We start from the raw sequence: 19052 nt of genomic DNA on the forward strand, positions 1-19052 counted from the left end.
CCTAGAGTGCTTCATTGTGTGGTTGAGATTTACTGGCAAATGTGACTTGCCAGTAAATCTCAACCACACAATGTAGTACTCTAAGAAACTTTAGAGAAAAATCACTCTAGAGGATCCTTGCTCCTTAATCTAGGCATATGCTCCCAAGGACACCACTAAAAGAAATAAAAAAAAAGGGGAAATAGCAAACAAGTGGAATAGTGAAAAATAATTACGTTATAAATAAATAAAAAAATTGTGGTGCAGATAAAATTATCCCATGCACGGGAATGATTTCACTATGTATATAAAAAACTTATACCACTATGAAAATAAAAATATGTTTTGACTGCACCACTGAAACACAAATTCTCAAAACAAACACATTAATCACATAAAAACCATAACAGAACCACTTTTAGAAAGGAAAAAAAATGCAAATAAAAATACTTCTAATCAAAGTTCATAAAGACATGGAATGGACTATACAGGGAACCAACCAAAACTATAGACTGCTTAAGCTGTTGCAAATGCAACATTATATAGCTTGAAATTCCCAAGTCCAGGTTTTAGGTTTTAAGTATCTGTATTAGATATGCGTCAATATCAATAATGCAATCACCCATCAATTGATATCGGACAGTTTCAGCCAATATGTCAACGAGTAACAAATTTCGAAAGTGCAAAATTTCATTATATAACCACGAATACAAAATGTAAAGGACGATATTTAAACCCTGTCAAGGAACATCCATCATTCCTGTTCCATGGCAATAATAAAGACATTATATCGAATAATATAGAGGGAACAAACCAAAGAATGTTAAAAAGTGGCCATTTCAACTCCAAACTATTTCATGTTATCATCAATCAAAATCATATATCGAATAATATAGAGGGAACAAACCAAAGAATGTTAAAAAGTGGCCATTTCAACTCCAAACTATTTCATGTTATCATCAATCAAAATCAGACAATTTCCTCTTCTGTTCTAAATACTCCGGAGTCAAAATGAGATGGGAAGGGAAGGAAAATATAAAAAAAAAAAAAAAGAGGAGTAAAAAGCAATTACAATTAGCCACAGTTCTTGCATGCAGCCTCCAATGTTTCTTTACCTAGACAAAGAAGAATACTGAAGCTAAAAATAAAAGAAAAAAAAAAAGCACCTCAAAGCTCAAGTTCTCTAGATGAATTGCCGAACACTGTACTACTACCACTCTCTCTCTCTCTCTCTCCCTACAGTTCATCCTGCAAATACAAAACATGAAGATTTAAAATGAGAAAAACAATTGGATCCCAGTAGAGATACAAGAGTTGAACTAAAACAACCTAAAGTAGAAAGAAAGAAGCCTCTTACATGTGCATCATCAGCATCATCATCAATGGCAGCAGCAGCATCTTCCTTTTTGCTTGGTGAAGCAAAGGTATCATCAGCATCGTCATCAACATCACCAGTAGCATCGGCAGTAGGATCTACTTCAGCTTCATCATCTTCGTCTTCATCATCAGCCTGAACATACAGTTATACCACAGTTAAGGACTCCCATAAAATAAACAAATTAATCAAAAGATTGTTGAGATGAGTTCATAGGCTTACATCAGAATCTGCCGGATCAATCTTTGATTCCTGAAAGAAAATCAAATAAACAAGTTGGAAAAAGAAAAGGAAAAGCAAAATCAACAATCACCCACATGAAATAGATGACTCAAAGTACATTCAAATGGAAACAAACGAAGTTTTTAACTTATCATATCTAATACATGTTTAATAAAGTTCCATCTGCAATAATGCCTTTCCAGAACTCAAATCCTAATGTTTTGTTTGGTTCACTGGAATGAAAGTGAAATGGAAGAATATAATGATCACTCCTTAGCCTTCATATATGATCAATCCCTTATAATGGCTAATAATGTTCCATTTGCAACACATTTTTCATCATTCTTTTAGTGAGCCAAACATGAGAATGGACATTCTAAGATAATCATTCCATTACACTTTCATTCCAATTAACCAAACACTTTCTAGCAAATTACTGTTATTTTAATATCTGCAATAGCAGTGATGAACAGATCAATTACCTCGTCCTCCATGTTCTTCTCAGCCTCATCAAATGCGGCCTTCTCAGCCTGCAAAGTAATATAATATTAAACATCAGCAAACAGATTTTTTTTTTAAAAGAACTTGCTTTAAGGGACAAAAAGCAACATACATCCTTGTGTTTGCCCCATGTTTCGTCCGCCAGTTTCTTCGCATACTCAGGATCATCACAAATCAAGACATTGTCGAACAGGGTTCCAGATTTTACCTGACAAAAAATGGTGCACTTGCTTCACCATAGTCCCAAATCCACTATGATGACAACAGTCAAAAGGGGAAAAATAGAAATACCTGCCACAATTCGATGCCCACATACTTCAAGTTCGGGTAAACATAGATATTAGGATCATCTTTGAATTCTGTATAAAGCAGCACTTCAGTGTTAGTGAAACAGGCAGCATGAAGATGTTGACTTAAGATAGATAACATGCAATGCCTTCAAAAGAAGAATGGGCAATGACCTGGATTGTCAATCATAGGTGCCTTCCACTTTCCCTTGTAGTTGGGATTCTTAATTTTCTGTAAAAAGGAAATAACTAGTCATAAAACAGCAGTTTCCAACGACTAGAGATGGTTTAATTTATATTACAAATTCCACAAACCTTTGCCTCCCATGGACCCTTGTACTCAGTATTAGCCATTGTTGGTGGTGTCCACTCACCATCTTCCTCATCATCCCAGTCTTCAGGCTGAAATTGCAAGCCATTTCATTCAGTAATTACATTACCTCCAACAACAATTTAAAAAAAGAGTATATATAACAAAAAAAATTAAATGGTAACCTTCTTGGCATCAGGATCTGGAATCTCTTTTGGGATATCATCATAACCCTGTGAAAACAAGAACATGTTCAGTTCAAATTACAAAACCAATATTCTTAGTTGTCAAATAATTTTTTTAAAAAAATAAACAAATAAATAAAGAGAGGATGATTTGGTAATGAAATATTCATTACCTCTGGCTTCTTATCTTCAGGATCAGGAATGAATTCTTTCTCATCCCAATCTTCAGGCTGTCATCAATTAACAGTGGAGTCATTAAAAAAATAAATTAAAAAACATTGAACTGATCAAACACAAGATTGATTAGCATCCAGGCAGAAGCAGAAATTACCTTCTTGGCTTCAGGGTCCTTGATTTTCTTTGGTGGTAACAGGTCCCAATCAGAGAACAAGCTACCAGTTTGCTTCTCCACATTGTCAATAAGAATTCTGTAGGTAGCATCTGGGAGGAGGATGAATGTGTAGACATGTGTCAGCTGGTCAGTCTCACAAGGAACATCCTTCTTGATCAAGTGATTTGTATCTTTGTATGTAAGAATAGCATGGACTTTCTTGGTGCTGTAGCCACAGATATCTGGACCAAACATGATACTGCATACAACCATGTAGCAAATCAATAACTCAACAGAGGTAACAAATTTCTAGTAGAAGATAAAAAGGGGATGTGCTTTACGCTACCTATATGGGGTATCACCACCAAATTTCTTTTGATCAATTCCACTGCTAAGCAACTTCATGTAGCCACCACCACAGTCAAGCTTCTGTTCATGCTTAACGGAAAATTGGAAAACTAATGTCTTATCCTTGTTGCTGAATTCAGGGAACTCAGCTGATATAGCATAGAATCTGTAGTCTTCACTGGTCTGGATGCCTACATCATAACTTGGAAGCTAAATCAGGTAAAGATCTGATAGAAAAGTTCATTGCCAAACACACACACACACACACACAAAAAAAAAGCACTTTCTACATTGCCATAGAAAATGTAAACATTATAATGAGGAAGAAGGTACCTTTATCATTAGGATCTCCATGCCATTTACCAGAAGTATAGTTCCATTCCCCAGCCATTTTCTCATCTTTCTTCCAGTCAGATTTAACCCACCGACTCTCCCAACCATCTTTAGAGTACACAAACGAGAACCATAATGAGAATAACATGTCAAACCAGAAAGTCCCAAATGCTTTATGAAACAAAAGCTTCAAATAATTATCAAGCATAGACATAATACAAACAATTCACTTGCAGCAACAATGGACAAGAAAAACATATCAATTTCTTGGTAATTGACAGAAGAAGTAATTTAATTACAGATAAATACTCAAATGCTACAAGAAAATTATGATTTTGGATAATTTACATCCATCAATGTCGTTTGTAATTACTTTATTTTGTTCTCACTTTCAAAGGTATATATAGCAACTTGTAAATTGCATAGAAGTTTGATATAGGTGAACCGTAAATGCATCCCTACACAAGTAGGAATATAGGTAATTAGGTTCTTATGGGGAATATGCACACCTAGACAATAAAAATCATTTATAGGTATACTACAGAGTTGTGGATTTCTTACTTGTATACTAAATGCTCTGATTGATCAAAGACAAAACAAAACAGATGAAAAGAAGATGTTTAAATTATAATTTCCAATGAAATCATCTAGACATATACCTACACAGTTGCAGATTTCTTACTTGAATAGACGTTACTCAAATAGATCAAACAAATGACTAAGCACTCCAGCAATCAGAATGCAAATTAAAGCTTGCGTACATTCACATCAAACGAGTTAAATCGCGAGAGAAAATCTCCATTGAAAACCATTAGAATTTCCATAATTAAACTACAAATCGCTAACACACAACAACGACAAAAATGCAGATACGATAACACAATAACGATCTAAATATCAAATTATCATCAGATCTATCACAACAGTTAAATTCAAATCATCAGATCATCAGATCGACAACACATGCGTAATCATAATGTCAATCTTCGGCAAGGAATATCAAATTAAACATCAATTCACTCCACTAAACCACCGAAAAATCATAGGAATCTCGAAATGCAAGCGAAAATCAGCAAGCAAGAATCAGAAAACACGAGCTAGAGAGAGAGAGAGAGAAGGTACCGTGAAAACGTTCTTCGAAGAAGACTTCGGCTGAAGCGATCGCGATGAGAGAGAAGGCAATGAGAGAGAGGAGACTAGGGTTTGGTCTCTCCGTCGCCATGGCTAATCAGAGGAGATGCGTGAAGAAGTGTAGGTGAGAAAGGAGAGTGTGTGTGTGTAACATTTATAGGCGATCTCTGTGTTAAATGCTTAATTTGCATATATTGGTTTGGAGGATAAGCTCAAGATTTTAATATGAAAAATTGCCCTTCGAGTTTTTTTTTTTTTTAAAAATTATAAATTATAAATTATTTAGAATAATCTAAATAAATATATTTTTTAAATTTTTTATAAAAAAAAATATGTAAAAAAATAAAAGGTGATGTGATTCAAATATGTACACTTATTTAAATAAGTACATTTATTTAGTTTATGCCAGGTAGTGCGTGAATTTTAAGAGAAATATCAAATCAGTAATATTTTGTAGAAAATAATTACAAATAAATGATAAATTTTATATGTATTCATAATTAAAAGGGAGTTTTTTTTATAAATTCTTTTTCTAAGAGTTTTATTCCATCAAACCCATATTCTTTTTGACTATTTTATTAGGTCTTATTTGAGGTAAGAAGACCAAAATATCATTTTTCATCTACTTATATTCCATTTAGTCTACATTATTTTTTTATGTTTCAATAAGTCCTATGGGTGACATAATTACCAAAATATCCTTAATGTGAATGTTCACATCGTCAATGTGAATGTTCACACCGTCAATATGAATGTTCACACCGTCAATGTGAATGTTCCTATTTGAGGTAAGAAGACCAAAATACCATTTCATCTACTTATGTTCCATTTAGTCCACATTATTTTCTTATGTTTCAATAAGTCCTATGGGTGACATAATTACCAAAATACCCCTAATGTGAATGTTCACATCGTCAATATGAATGTTTACACTGTCAATGTAAATGTTCACACCGTCAATGTGAATGTTCATATTTGAGGTAAGAAGACCAAAATATCCTTTTCATCACTTATGTTCCATTTAGTCCACATTATTTTCTTATGTTTCAATAAGTCCTATCGGTGACATAATTACCAAAATATCCCTAATGTGAATGTTCACATCCTACGGGTAACATAATTACTAAAATACCCCTAATGTGAATGTTCACACCGTCAATGTGAATATTCCTATTTGAGGTAAGAAGACCAAAATATCATTTTCATCTACTTATGTTCCATTTAGTCCACATTATTTTCTTATGTTTCAATAAGTCCTATGAGTGACATAATTACCAAAATACCCCTAATGTGAATTTTCACATCGTATGGGTGACATAATTACCAAAATACCCTTAATGTGAATGTTTACATCATCAATGTGAATGTTCACACTATCATTGTAAATGTTCACACCGTCAATGTGAATGTTCCTATTTGAGGTAAGAAGTCCAAAATACTCTTTTCATCTACTTATACTCCATTTAGTCCACATTATTTTCTTATGTTTCAATAAGTCCTATGGGTAACATAATTACCAAAATACCCCTAATGTGAAAGTTCACATCGTCAATGTGAATGTTCACACTGTCAATGCAAATGTTCATATCATCAATGTGTAGGGGCTCGGCCCAGCCCGGGCCGGGGCCAACCCATGTAAAGCCTCGTGGGTGCTTGCCAAAATTTGGGCCGGGCCGGACCAGCCCACGGGCCAAAAAATTAGGCCTAGGCCCTAGCCCTAGCACAAAGGTATTCGGGCTTTGGGTGCCCCAGTGGGTCGAGCCAAGGGGCTTGGGCCTAAACTTGGGCTTGGGTCGGGCTTGGGTAAACCTCGCCATTTTTTTTTAATTTTTTCTCCCAAAATTTTATTATTTTTCACAAAAAAGACACCGGGACGGGCCTCGGGCCGAGCCTTAAATGGGCCTTATGTAGGCCGAGCTTCAAAGTGATGGCCCAGGTCCTAGCCTAAGTTCTCGGGCTGGGCTCGGACCCGGGCCCAAACGAGCTTGCCCCGGGCCGCAGGAGGGCTTTGGGTAGCCTACGGGCCGCAGACCAATTTTACACTCCTATCAATGTGAATATTAACATGTCAATGTAAATATTCACATTGTCAACAGGTCGAACCCACTCCAGGCCGCTGACCAATTTTACTCTCCTATCAATGTTAATGTTAACATGTCAATGTGAATATTCACATTATAAACGGGCCGGGCCGGGCCCGCGGGCTGGTTTCGGGCCGCCAATGGGCCGCGGGTTAATTTTATACTCCTATCAACGTGAATGTTAATATGTTAATGTGAATATTCACATTGTCAACGGGCCGGGCCTGCCCCGAGCAGCCCACGGACCGCGGGCGGGTTTCGGGCCGCCCACAGGCCGCGGGCCAATTTTACACTTCTATCGATGTGAATGTCAACATGTCAATGTGAATATTCACATTGTCAATGGACCGGGCCCGCCTCGGCCCAAGGGGGAGCTTCGGACCGCCCACGGGCCACGGACCAATTTTACATTCTTACCAATGTGAATGTTAAAATATAAATATTTACAGCCCGCCCCCCCTCGGGCAACGGGCGGGCTTCGGGCCGCCCACAGGCCGCAGATCAATTTTACACTCATATCAATGTGAATGTTAACATGTCAATATGAATATTCACATTGTAAACGAGCCGGGCCGGGCCTGCGGGCCAATTTTACACTCCTATCGATGTGAATGTTAACATGTCAATGTAAATATTCACATTGTAAATGAGCCGGGCCCCCGGGCGGGTTTCGGGCCGCCTACAGGCTGCGGGTCAATTTTACACTCCTATCAACGTGAATGTTAATATGCTAATGTGAATATTCACATTGTCAACGGGCCGGGCTGGACCCGCCCCGGGCAGCCCACGGACCGCGGGCAGGTTTCGGACCGCCCACGGGCCGCAGGCCAATTTTACACTTCTATCAATGTGAATGTTAACATGTCAATGTAAATATTCACATTGTCAACGAATCGAGCCCGTCCTGGCTCGGGGGCGAGCTTTGGACCGCTCACGGGCCACGGGCCAATTTTACATTCTTACCAATGTGAATGTTAAAATATGAATATTTACAGCCCGCCCCGACCCGGGCAACGGGCGGGCTTCGAGCCGTCCACGGGCCGCAGGCCAATTTTATATTCCTATCAATGTGAATGTTAACATGTCAATGTGAATATTCACATTGTAAACGGGCTGGGCCGAGCCCTCGGGCAGGTTTTGGGCCGCCTACGGGCTGCGGGTCAATTTTATACTCCTATCAACGTGAATGTTAATATATTAATGTGAATATTCACATTGTCAACGGGCCGCGCCGGGCCCGCCCTGGGTAGCCCTCGGGCCACGGGGCGGGTTTCAGGCTGCCCACGGGCCGCGGGCCAATTTTACACTTCTATCAATGTGAATGTTAACATGTCAATGTGCATATTCACATTGTCAACGGACCGGGCCCGCCCCGGCCCGGGGGCGATCTTCGGACCGTCCACGGGCCACGGGCCAATTTTACATTCTTACCAATGTGAATGTTAAAATATGAATATTTACATCATAAAATTGCTAATCGTTCAAAAAATATTTGTAAGGGTATCAAAATTAAATATAAGGGCATAGAGTCTAAAAAAAGAGTATAAATCAAGAAAAATAACTTCCGTTTGGGAAGTGGGTTGGCTTTTTGGCTTTTTTGACTTTTTTTGTGAGAGAATAATGTAATGATTATGGGTTTGATGTGATATTTTGTTTTTTGTGGCTAAAATAGCCTATTTTATCTTTTGTGGCTAAAATAGCCCAAAAAGTCCCGTTTAGCTCTTGCCAAACGGATACATATATGGGACTAAATGGGTTAATAAATTTCTTCATGGGCTTTTTAGGTTAAAACACTTCTAAATGAGATTTATCAATAAAAATCCCTAATTAAAATTATAAAAATTTTCATTAATTTGTAATTATTTTTCAAAATTGGCCCGAATTATAATTTCCTTAAATTTTATTAATTTTGATAATTAAAGTTATAAATTTTGAGACAATTACAAAAAAAAATAAATTAAATTTTAAAGATATTTTATAATTCTTATAACAAAATAAATTGTGAATTTTAATTTTTATAATTTGAATCTTGATTTTTTGATTTGTTTTTAATCTAAATTATTTATTTGGTTTCGTTAACTAAAACTAATAAACATAATATTTTAGTCATAAAATTTAATATAAATATATATAAAATATCTATTTTCATTAAGTTTAATGATTAAAATAATTATTTTTTTATTAATTTTACCTAACAAAAATACATAAAATATTTTAAATTAAAAATAAATTAAAATTTTAAAATTTAAATTGATGAAATTAAAAAATATATAATTAATTATGTTACGAGGGTCAAATTTTAAATTTTTTTTAATTTATTCTAAATTGTTTCATAAATTTATAAATATTTTTTGAAATCAATCTTCCTAATTAATACCAGTTAACGTCCACTCGATGCTGTGGTGTTGACGAATAGAAAGAAAAACTACATGTCATATTTGACTGTCACGGATGTGACGTGGCGGAAAGTAATTGGAAATCACATGAATTGGAGGATTTGGACTGCACCACATGTGGTCAAACTTGATTGGAGAATTTTACAAGACAACCGCGCTGCATACCCTACTAAGTCGCGCCCCAGTGACGTGGCGCGCCTCTACTGGTTGAAAATTTAAAAAAAAAAAAAAAAATAGTTATTTTTTTGGGCCAATCCCGGAGTGACACCTCACTGGAGGTCGACCTCCAGTGGGGGTAGGAAGCATTTTTGTTTTACAAGATTAGCCTATGTGACATTAGGTAAGTTAACACTTATTTTCATTTTTACCTTAATTTTTAATTTGTTTCAAGTAGTATCTCCCTGAACCTTATACATTAATTCAATATAATTCATTCCCTAACGATTGTCTAAAAAAACATATTAAATAATTATGTCAGTCTCACATTAGATATTAAAATTAAAAATATTTTAACATATCTATTTATGTAAAATACATTAATCAAAAATCAAACATGCTATATATTTAGATTTCAAAAATGACGTAAAATATTTGGATGTGCATTGTACTTGTTTCATGGTTCATTTTGACAGGAAATGGGATAAATAAAAAAAAAGTTCTCAATTCCAACACTCTTCAAATACCTAATGTGAAGTTAGCGTAAATAGTTTTTGAGAGGGAGATTTCATAAATTGGCATCGAGCTGTGGTAATGACCGAGCTAAATTGGGCCGAGCTGGGTTGGGCCAAGCAAGTGGCAGTGCGCTTGGTCAAGGCCCCGATCCGATTTAGCCAGAATAATATCTGACTGCCAGCCTGATTCACTTTATTTGCTCGTTGAGTTAGACGGGTTAGATCTTTCACAGATCAGTCCAACCGAGCAGGAGCTCGGTCATAATTGAAGACAGCTAAGTCGCAGTGGGATTCTTTAATGAAGCCAGACAATTAGCACGATCGTGGTGTAATAATGTGGCACTATACTAGGCGTAGCTCGGTTTAGAGCATTGCATGTCTCGGAAGTAACACAGTCATGGAAAGATGGAGCGGCGCCGTGTTGTCCGTTCGCGCTAACGCCGTTTGGCGATTTTGTTAGGTGGTATTTAGCTGTATTTGCGCTGACACGTGGAAAAATGAGAGAGGAGAGCAAGTCCACGCGTCCAAAGGTGAATGGACACAGAGGCATGCGCAAAAGGTATATAAACGGTGTTGTGCCCCCATACTCAGGTTTGGAACATTTTTATGATCATAACTCACCTACCCTTTCCCTGTGTGCTAACTTGATTGTTGAAGGGTTTTCTGGCAATGCACCGCCGAGTAGCTCACTGTCATTGTGTTTTCAGTTCGATCGGGGTGAAAGGTAGCCTGGACACAAGGAGTACGAATAGTGACAGATATTTGTTCCCCGTACAGTTTTCTTATGTTTTTTTAGATGGTCTAAAGAGTAGATATTATCTTGAATTAATTTATGAAATTCAAGAATGCAATAAATTAAAATTTAGAAGTCAAAATAAAATAAACGCTATATTTTAAGAATCATGTGCGTAATTTACCCATTTAAATTTAGGGATTTTTTTTTTAAAGTATCTGATATTAAGATTTTATAAGATAAAGAATATACAATATTTTCATAGTAATTGGGATCCCTCAACATTTTTACAGAGAACATTCAACTCAGAGAAATTTGTGTCTAACTCAAAGAAATTTCAGTCTGACTCAAAGAAATTTCGGTCCTGACACAAAGAAATTTCTTTGATATGATCACAGAAGAATTTTATCGAGAGACCTTAACTAATAAAACAAAATATATCTTAAAACTCTCCTACTACACAAAGTTAGAGAGAGATATTTTACTAATTTTTTCTTAAATTTACATGTCAATCTTAAATAAGCTTTTTAATGAAAAATATTATTTTACATAATTTTTCAGTGACAATTGTTGCATTAAAATTCATTTTAATGGGGTTTTTATTTTAAAATGATAGGTCTAAATCATCTTGAATTAAAATTATTGTATTTTTTTTGTTTGGTGTTATAGTACTTTACAACTTGTCTTTTTAATTGATTTTATTTATGTAAGCAAAAAAAATAATACATAAGACGCCATAATTTTATGCTAGTAAGATGGGTCTGTGAGGAAAAATCTAAAGAAAAAATATGTTAGGAAAAACTACTCACATTACATAATTTCATATTGCATATCGCAAAATTATGAGATGAACAAAACAAACCTTCAATCCCAGGAAAAATAACATGCTGAATAAAATACAGATAAAATATAAAATGGTTAAAGGAAGCAAACCGAAACCTGTGTGATACCACAGTCTCCTTAAAATAGATTCGTCGCCTCACCGTTGGGTGCTGGAGGTACGTCGGCGTCTACTTCCCAGGATACGGCGGTTTTTACCAGCTACTACAGAAGCACCTTCTGATTAGCTTAGCGAACGGACAACGGCAGCACTCTCTCTCAGGAAGAAAATTATAGGAGAAACAGATTGACAGTGTATGGATGTCAAGGAAAAATTCTATATCTCTTTTCAAGGAATAGGGCCTCCTTTTATATACCATGGGGGAGAAGGGAGGAGCCTCTAGCCATCAAGGCTGGCAACTAATGAGCAAAACTGCCCAATCAATTTTGTAAAACTGATGAGCCTTAAATGTGTGAGTTATATACACATTTATGAGGCAATTTCTTATTCAACCATTTTTCTCCAACAATCCCCCACGTGAATAAAAATTGACCGAATACAGCAAACGTTCAACATTTATCAACAAAGACTCGGAAAGAGAGAGAGCACATAGACTAACCCTGCATCAGAAAAGGTAGCTGTTGGCCTTGAACCTTTCGTAGTGAAAGCCTATCGGATTTACTGGCTGACTAGTGAACGTGATGTCTTGAACTGTTCTGCCGTTTATGTAAACCGAGACAATAGACCTCACACAGGAGTTAGTCTAAACATTGTTCTTGTTCTCACTGGTGTGTCCGGTATGGCCCTGGAACACTAGCTTGATTCTGTGAGTGTTTTTAAAGAATTCGGCCTTGGCAATTCTTAAAGAAGCGGCCCCACTTCGCACTCACATAGGTGACCTAGATACGGTATTTCATTATACCACATTACTAAGGTCATTAAAAGCATTAGCTTAACCTTCCACCCCCACAGGGCATCACTGTATAAAGGAATGGGCAAGAGGATTTACCTCTTTAATGACTCACCCGTTACACGAAGTTAGGTTGTCCCTTTGAACCTAAATCTTGGGATCTCCAGTCAACTAGGTTGGGTTTTCCGTTCCGGTAACCTTTACTAAAGGCCTTAACCCCATTCCTCTTGACGACTTTTCTACTAACTCTCGAGTTAACCCTTTGGTTAGCGGATCTGCAATGTTGTCCTTAGACTTGACATAGTCTAGAGAGACAACTCCATTTGAGAGTAGTTGTCGTATGGAATTATGTCTATAACGGATATGTCTAGACTTTCCATTATACATATTACTCTGTGCCCGACCAATCGCTGATTGGCTATCGCAATGAATACTGATAGCTGGCACAGGCTTCGGCCAACGTGGAACATCCTCAACAAACTGGCAAAGCCATTCAACTTCTTCAGTTGCTTTATTTAAAGCAATAAACTCAGATTCCATCGTTGATCTCGAGATACACGTTTGCTTGGCAGATTTCCAAGACACGGCTGCCCCTCCGAGGGTAAACACATAACCAATAGTGGATTTTGAATCTTTTATATCAGATATCCAATTTGCGTCACTATACCCTTCTAGTACCGCTCGGTATCTGGTATAATGCAGCCCATAATCTATGGTGTAACGGATATACCCCAACACCCGCATAATGCCCTTCCAATGAGTAGCATTAGGATTACTCGTGTATTTACTCAGCCTACTAACAGCGTAGGCGATATCCGGCCTTGTACAACTCATCAGATACATCAAACTCTCAATGACCCGAGAATATTCTAGTTGAGAGTCACTCTCACCATTATTCTTAGTCAAATATAGACTTAAGTCTACCGGTGTCCTAAACATACTTGTATCTGACTTTCCAAATTTCTCACGTATCTTATTAACATAATGAGTTTGAGAAAGTACAATACCACCAGATGTTCTGGTGATCTTAACACCCAGAATGACATCTGCAAGGCGCATATCCTTCATGTCAAACTTAGAGTTTAACAATCTTTTGGTAGCTTTAATCATTTCATCATTGCTACCAATAATGAGTATGTCGTCAACTTATAGACACAAAATGACATAACCTTTGTCAGTGTCTTTAACATATACGCACTTATCACACTCATTGATTCGAAACCCATTTGACAACATAGCATTGTCAAACTTTTCATGCCATTGTTTGGGAGCTTGCTTCAAACCATACAATGACTTGACAAGCTTACAGACTTTCTTACTTTTTCCTGGAGCTGAAAACCCCTCGGGTTGCTCCATGTAGATTTCTTCATCTAAATCTCCATTTAAGAAAACTGTCTTTACATCCATCTGATGTATTTCTAAACCACGTAAAGCTGCTATTGCAATCACCATGTGAATGGATGTAATCCTTGTCACAGGTGAATACGTATCAAAGTAATCCAGGCTTTCTCACTGTCTGTATCCTTTGATAACTAGCTGAGCTTTATATTGGTCAATTGACCCATTCACTTTCATCTTTCTTCGAAAGATCCACTTACTCCCCAAGGCCTTACTGCCTGGGGGTAGATCAACCAACTCCCAAGTATGGTTCTGTAAGATGGAGTTAATCTCACTCTTAATTGTTTCTTTCCATAAAGGACTTTCAGGTGAAGTCACAGCTTCATGGAACGTTTGAGGTTCTCCTTCTAACATATAAGTCAAGAAGTCTGGACCAAAAGACTTTGTGGTTCTAGCCCTTTTACTCCTTCTTGGCTCATCTACTTTATCAACTTGATCATCTACTTGATCAGTTATTTGATCAGCTGTTCGATCATCCATGTGATCATCTATGTGATCGTCTTCGTGATCATCTATGTGATTAGAACCCTGTCTTGGAGACGACACGGAAATACATCTTCAAAAAAAGATGCACTTCTAGATTCCATGATAGTATTCTTGTGTATATCTGAAATATCAGACTTGTGCACAAGAAATCTATATGCACTACTATTTTGTGCATAACCAATGAAAATACAGTCCACGATTTTCGGACCTATCCTAACCCGCTTGGGTGTAGATACCGCCACTTTTGCAAAACACCCCCACATTCGTAGGTATTTATATGAAGGCTTGTGACCTTTCCACAACTCATATGGAGTCTTGTCCACTTTCTTCCGTGGTATTCTATTAAGAATATAATTCACGAAGAGAATTGCTTCCCCCCATAAGTTCTGTGGCAACCCAAAACTTATCAACATTGCATTCATCATCTCTTTCAGCGTCCTGTTCTTCCGCTCAGCAACACCATTTGACTGAGGCGAATAAGGCGTTGTGGTTTGGTGAATAATCCCAAATTGAGCACAAGTCTCGGCAAACGGGGATTCATACTCACCACCACGATCACTTTTCAATGCCTTGATTTTCCGGCTTAATTGATTCTCAACTTCATTCTTAAAAAGAATAAATTTATCAATAGCCTCGTCTTTGCTTTTAAGCAAATACACATAACAATATTTAGTGCAATCATCAACAAAAGTGATGAAGTACTTGTTGCCACCACGTGATTGTACAACTTTCAAGTCACACACATCACTATGCACTAAACCCAAAGGCTGGGTACTTCTTTCAATAGAATGAAAAGAAGACCTTGTCAATTTTGCTTCTACACAAGTTTCACACTTGTGTTGTGGATTAATATTGAAAGATGGTATGTGATCTAACTTGATTAATCTACGTAAAGAGTCAAAATTTACATGACCCAATCTACCATGCCATAAATTAGGGGACTCAAGCATATAAGCAGAAGAAGAAGCTTTCTCATTAATCTTAGGGATAAGTGTCATTACATTCAATTTAAACATACCACCAGACATATATCCCTTCCCCACATAGACCCCACCCTTGGTCAACACGACCTTGTCTGATTCAAACACAATGCGGAAGCCATGCTTGCTTAGGAGAGACCCCGAGACAAGGTTCTTACGAATGTCCGGCACAAAAAGGACATCGTTCAAAGTCAGTTCTTTTCCTGAAGTCATCTTCAGGATCACCTTGCCTTTACCCTCAACAGCTGAGGTTGCAAAGTTTACCATAAACAACTTCTCCCCGTTTGAAACCGGTTCGAAAGTTGTGAACATTCTCTTTTCTGCACAAATATGGCGAGTGGCCCCAGTGTCCACCCACCACTCCCTTGGGTTTGACCCTACCATGTTCACTTCTGACACGACGGCTGATAGATGCATGTTGTCCACATCATGTGCAATTCCTCAATTTCAGCCATATGTGCTCGGTTTTTGTGTTGGGGAGGGTTTTTCCTGTAGGGCTTCTTCTTCAGACAATCAATTGCCCGATGCCCGTCACTTCCACAATTGAAGCATTTGCCATCGAACCTAAAAGTAGGCTCCTTTGGCTTGTAGGCTGGCCTTTTGGAGATTCCTCCTCTAGCCCCCAACTTTGAGCTTTTGCTTGTCGGTGGTTTTTTCCTCGCCCCCGAGGACTCGCCATGCTCAACCATGTTGGCTTTGACAGTGGAGATACTCCCTCATTTCTTCCTATTGTCCTCTTCAATCCGGAGCCTGACAACGAGCTCTTCGACTGTTATCTCCTTTCGTTTGTGCTTCAAGTAGTTCTTGAAGTCTTTCCAGCCGTTAGGCAGCATCTCAATCAAAGCAGCTGCCTGGAATGACTCACTTAGGACCATCCCTTCTGCATGTATCTCGTGCAGAATCACTTGGAACTCTTGGACTTGACTCAGGATAGTTTTAGAGTCCACCATCTTGAAGTCCAAGAACCGGCCGACGATAAATTTCTTTACCCCAGCATCCTCGGTCTTGCACTTTTTGTCCAAGGCATCCCACAACTCCTTAGCCGATTTCTTAGCATAGAACACGTTGAAAAGCAGATCTGCCAAGCCGTTCAGAATGTAATTCGGGCATAAGAAGTCTGTTTGTTTCCAAGCGTCCAAAGCCATGAGCTTTTGTTTATCTTGCTCATTCTCCTCTACGATTGGTACATCTTCACTCAGAAACCTCGCAAGACTTAGCGTAGTCAAATAAAACAGCATCTTCTGCTGCCATCTCTTGAAATTCAGTCCCGTGAACTTCTCCGAGCGCTCGTGATGATTGAGCGGTCCTCCTGGAACAGTCAGAGTAACAACAGAAGGATTGACCACAGAGGTCACAGCAGGGGTTGGCAAGCCAGTCGCCCCGGGGTTCGGATCCCCACCAACATTAGCAGCAGCAGTAGCAGCATCAGAGACAGTTGCCATTTCTAAAAAATTACAGTAGAATTTTCACTATTCTGTATTTCCAGAAATCAAACTTAACACTAGAAAATCCCACAATTGGAAATTTAATTCAAAACTAGTCTCACCACGCAACCTAGAATCGAACATGGTCAGGAAAGTTTCCAAGAAGACTGGAGGGGTCACACCGGTCCCACTTAAAACCCAGTTAACCTTAGATAAAACTTTCAAGAGCATATTGACTCCTAGTCCATGGGAAACAACTTTAAGAATTAAATTTTCCAAGAGATGAACTAGGTTAAACACACCAAGTTCCAAACTGTACAAGCAATTACAACAAAATTGCTACAATAAGTACAAGCAAATAAAACGTGCTTTACATATTGGTGAATAACCACAAATGAACACTCAAGCAAACAATTGCTTCAAATATTTAGTCCAAATTAATCTTTTTTCTCATTTCCATAGGTATTCCTGCAATAAAGAGTTAGCAGCAAAATACAACAAAACCTCCCTAGCTTTTCTTTGCTTTTGGCAAAGTAGTGATTGAATGGGAGGGTACTAGCAAACAAAATAATAAATAACTGTAAGTAAAGATTAAAACCACCCTTAAGTTACACATCTAGAATTTAAACTAAAAAAAACTGTAAAAAATTAATTACATAATAAATATGTAATTAACTATATAAGTTACAGACCTAAATATAATTAAACCATATTTTAAATTGGTAAATGTTACATATGAACTTATGGTACACTAAACATGTAATTAATTGAGGCAAGTTACAAACATTTTATAACTCCTAAATACTTAAATCACATTACTAGGCAAGAATTGCAAATGACATGATTAACATGCAAATAATTCTAAAGAAATTAACATGAATTTAAATATAGGCAAGTTATAAACTTTACAACTCCGCACCTAAATTAAAGATTAATAGGTACAAGTTACATGAAAATTTACTACCTAATAAACATGCTAGAAATGTAAATTACACTAAAAATTAAACCCGAATGAATATGTAATTTATATTGTAAACTAGAAGCATGTGAACTAGAAGCATGTAAATCTAGAAATACAAGACATAAACCGGTACATCATAAATTAATAAATTAATTAGAAAATACAGTGAATTAACGTTGCACCAATGGAACTCTTCTTCCCTATTGATAACAGTGGCCTATTCCATGCCATGGGAAGACCAAATAGTAGCATACACAAAATGGCAAAATCAAAAGTTTAACCCTATGTACATGCATCTAATAAACTAATTAACTCGCTAATACTACCAGTGGCCAATTACATGCAAAATTATTACACACACCTATGAATCTATTAATCTAATTCTATGATAAATGTCGAATCTATTTTAAGCTTATTGGGAAAAACTACTCACATTACATAATTTCACATTGCATATCGCAAAATTATGAGATGAACAAAACAAACCTTCAATCCCAGGAAAAATAACATGCTGAATAAAATACAGATAAAATATAAAATGGTTAAAGGAAGCAAACCGAAGCCTGTGTGATACCACAGTCTCCTTAAAATAGATTCGCCGCCTCACCGTTGGGTGTTGGAGGTACGCCGGCGTCTATTTCCCAGGATATGACGGTTTTTACTAGCTACTACAGAAGCACCTTCTGATTAGCTTAGCGAACGGACAACGGCAGCACTCTCTCTCAGGAAAAAAATTATAGAAGAAGTAGACTGACAATGTATGGATGTCAAGGAAAAATTCTATATCTCTTTTCAAGAAATAGGGCCTCCTTTTATACACCATGGGGGAGAGGGGAGGAGCCTCTAGCCATCAAGGCTGGCAATTAATGCTAGCAAAACTGCCCAATCAATTTTGTAAAACTGATGAGCCTTAAATGTGTGAGTTATATACACATTTATGAGGCAATTTCTTATTCAACCATTTTTCTCTAACAAAATAATCACAGTGGACTCACGTGATTTGATTCAACAACCCATATTAAAAAAAAAAATGATTGAGTTAAATAAAAAAATAAATTTAATATTTGGTTGTTGGTTTAATATGATATAATAGAATTTTGGGATGAAATTTATAGTTTTTAATATAATTATAGGGTGCCTGTTTATGTGTGATATGAGATTAAATAATCATTCAAATAAATTTATTTGTA

General features: G+C 37.1%; 2 protein-coding genes across 3 annotated transcripts; both read right to left on the minus strand.

The window, feature by feature from the left end:
- Positions 1-893: 893 nt before the first annotated feature.
- Positions 894-5216, minus strand: CRT1A (calreticulin 1a). Of its 2 annotated transcripts, XM_028202072.2 has the most exons (14): positions 4994-5216; positions 3872-3979; positions 3537-3729; positions 3191-3449; positions 3033-3089; positions 2860-2907; positions 2680-2766; positions 2539-2596; positions 2369-2436; positions 2190-2285; positions 2059-2106; positions 1577-1606; positions 1337-1489; positions 894-1227 (listed from the first exon to the last, which is right to left on the minus strand). In XM_028202072.2, exons 1-14 carry the CDS (start codon positions 5091-5093, stop codon positions 1216-1218), a joined length of 1317 nt encoding a protein of 438 aa, XP_028057873.2. In that variant the 5' UTR covers positions 5094-5216; the 3' UTR covers positions 894-1215. The 2 variants fall into 2 exon arrangements, with proteins under 2 accessions (XP_028057873.2, XP_082723908.1); XM_082867782.1 differs by lacking the exon at positions 2190-2285 and having other exon boundaries at positions 4994-5195.
- Positions 5217-16193: 10977 nt separating this feature from the next.
- On the minus strand, positions 16194-16715 carry LOC145791275 (uncharacterized). The gene has a single exon (XM_082871619.1). The coding sequence runs from the start codon at positions 16713-16715 to the stop codon at positions 16194-16196; it is 522 nt and encodes a 173-aa protein (XP_082727745.1).
- Positions 16716-19052: the final 2337 nt, after the last annotated feature.

This window comes from Camellia sinensis, chromosome 5 (assembly GCF_055761805.1).
Source record: "Camellia sinensis isolate YWXY chromosome 5, ASM5576180v1, whole genome shotgun sequence".
Lineage (NCBI taxonomy): Eukaryota > Viridiplantae > Streptophyta > Magnoliopsida > Ericales > Theaceae > Camellia > Camellia sinensis.

Coding starts and splice junctions, on each gene's coding strand:
- LOC145791275 (XM_082871619.1), bottom strand. CDS start 16,715: ATGCTGTTTTATTTGACTACGCTAAGTCTTGCGAGGTTTCTGAGTGAA.
- CRT1A (XM_028202072.2), bottom strand. CDS start 5,093: ATGGCGACGGAGAGACCAAACCCTAGTCTCCTCTCTCTCATTGCCTTC. Junction 3,450..3,536: donor GGTGGTGATACCCCATATAG/GTAGCGTAAAGC, acceptor GGTTGTATGCAG/TATCATGTTTGGTCCAGATA. Junction 3,090..3,190: donor AGGACCCTGAAGCCAAGAAG/GTAATTTCTGCT, acceptor AATTGATGACAG/CCTGAAGATTGGGATGAGAA.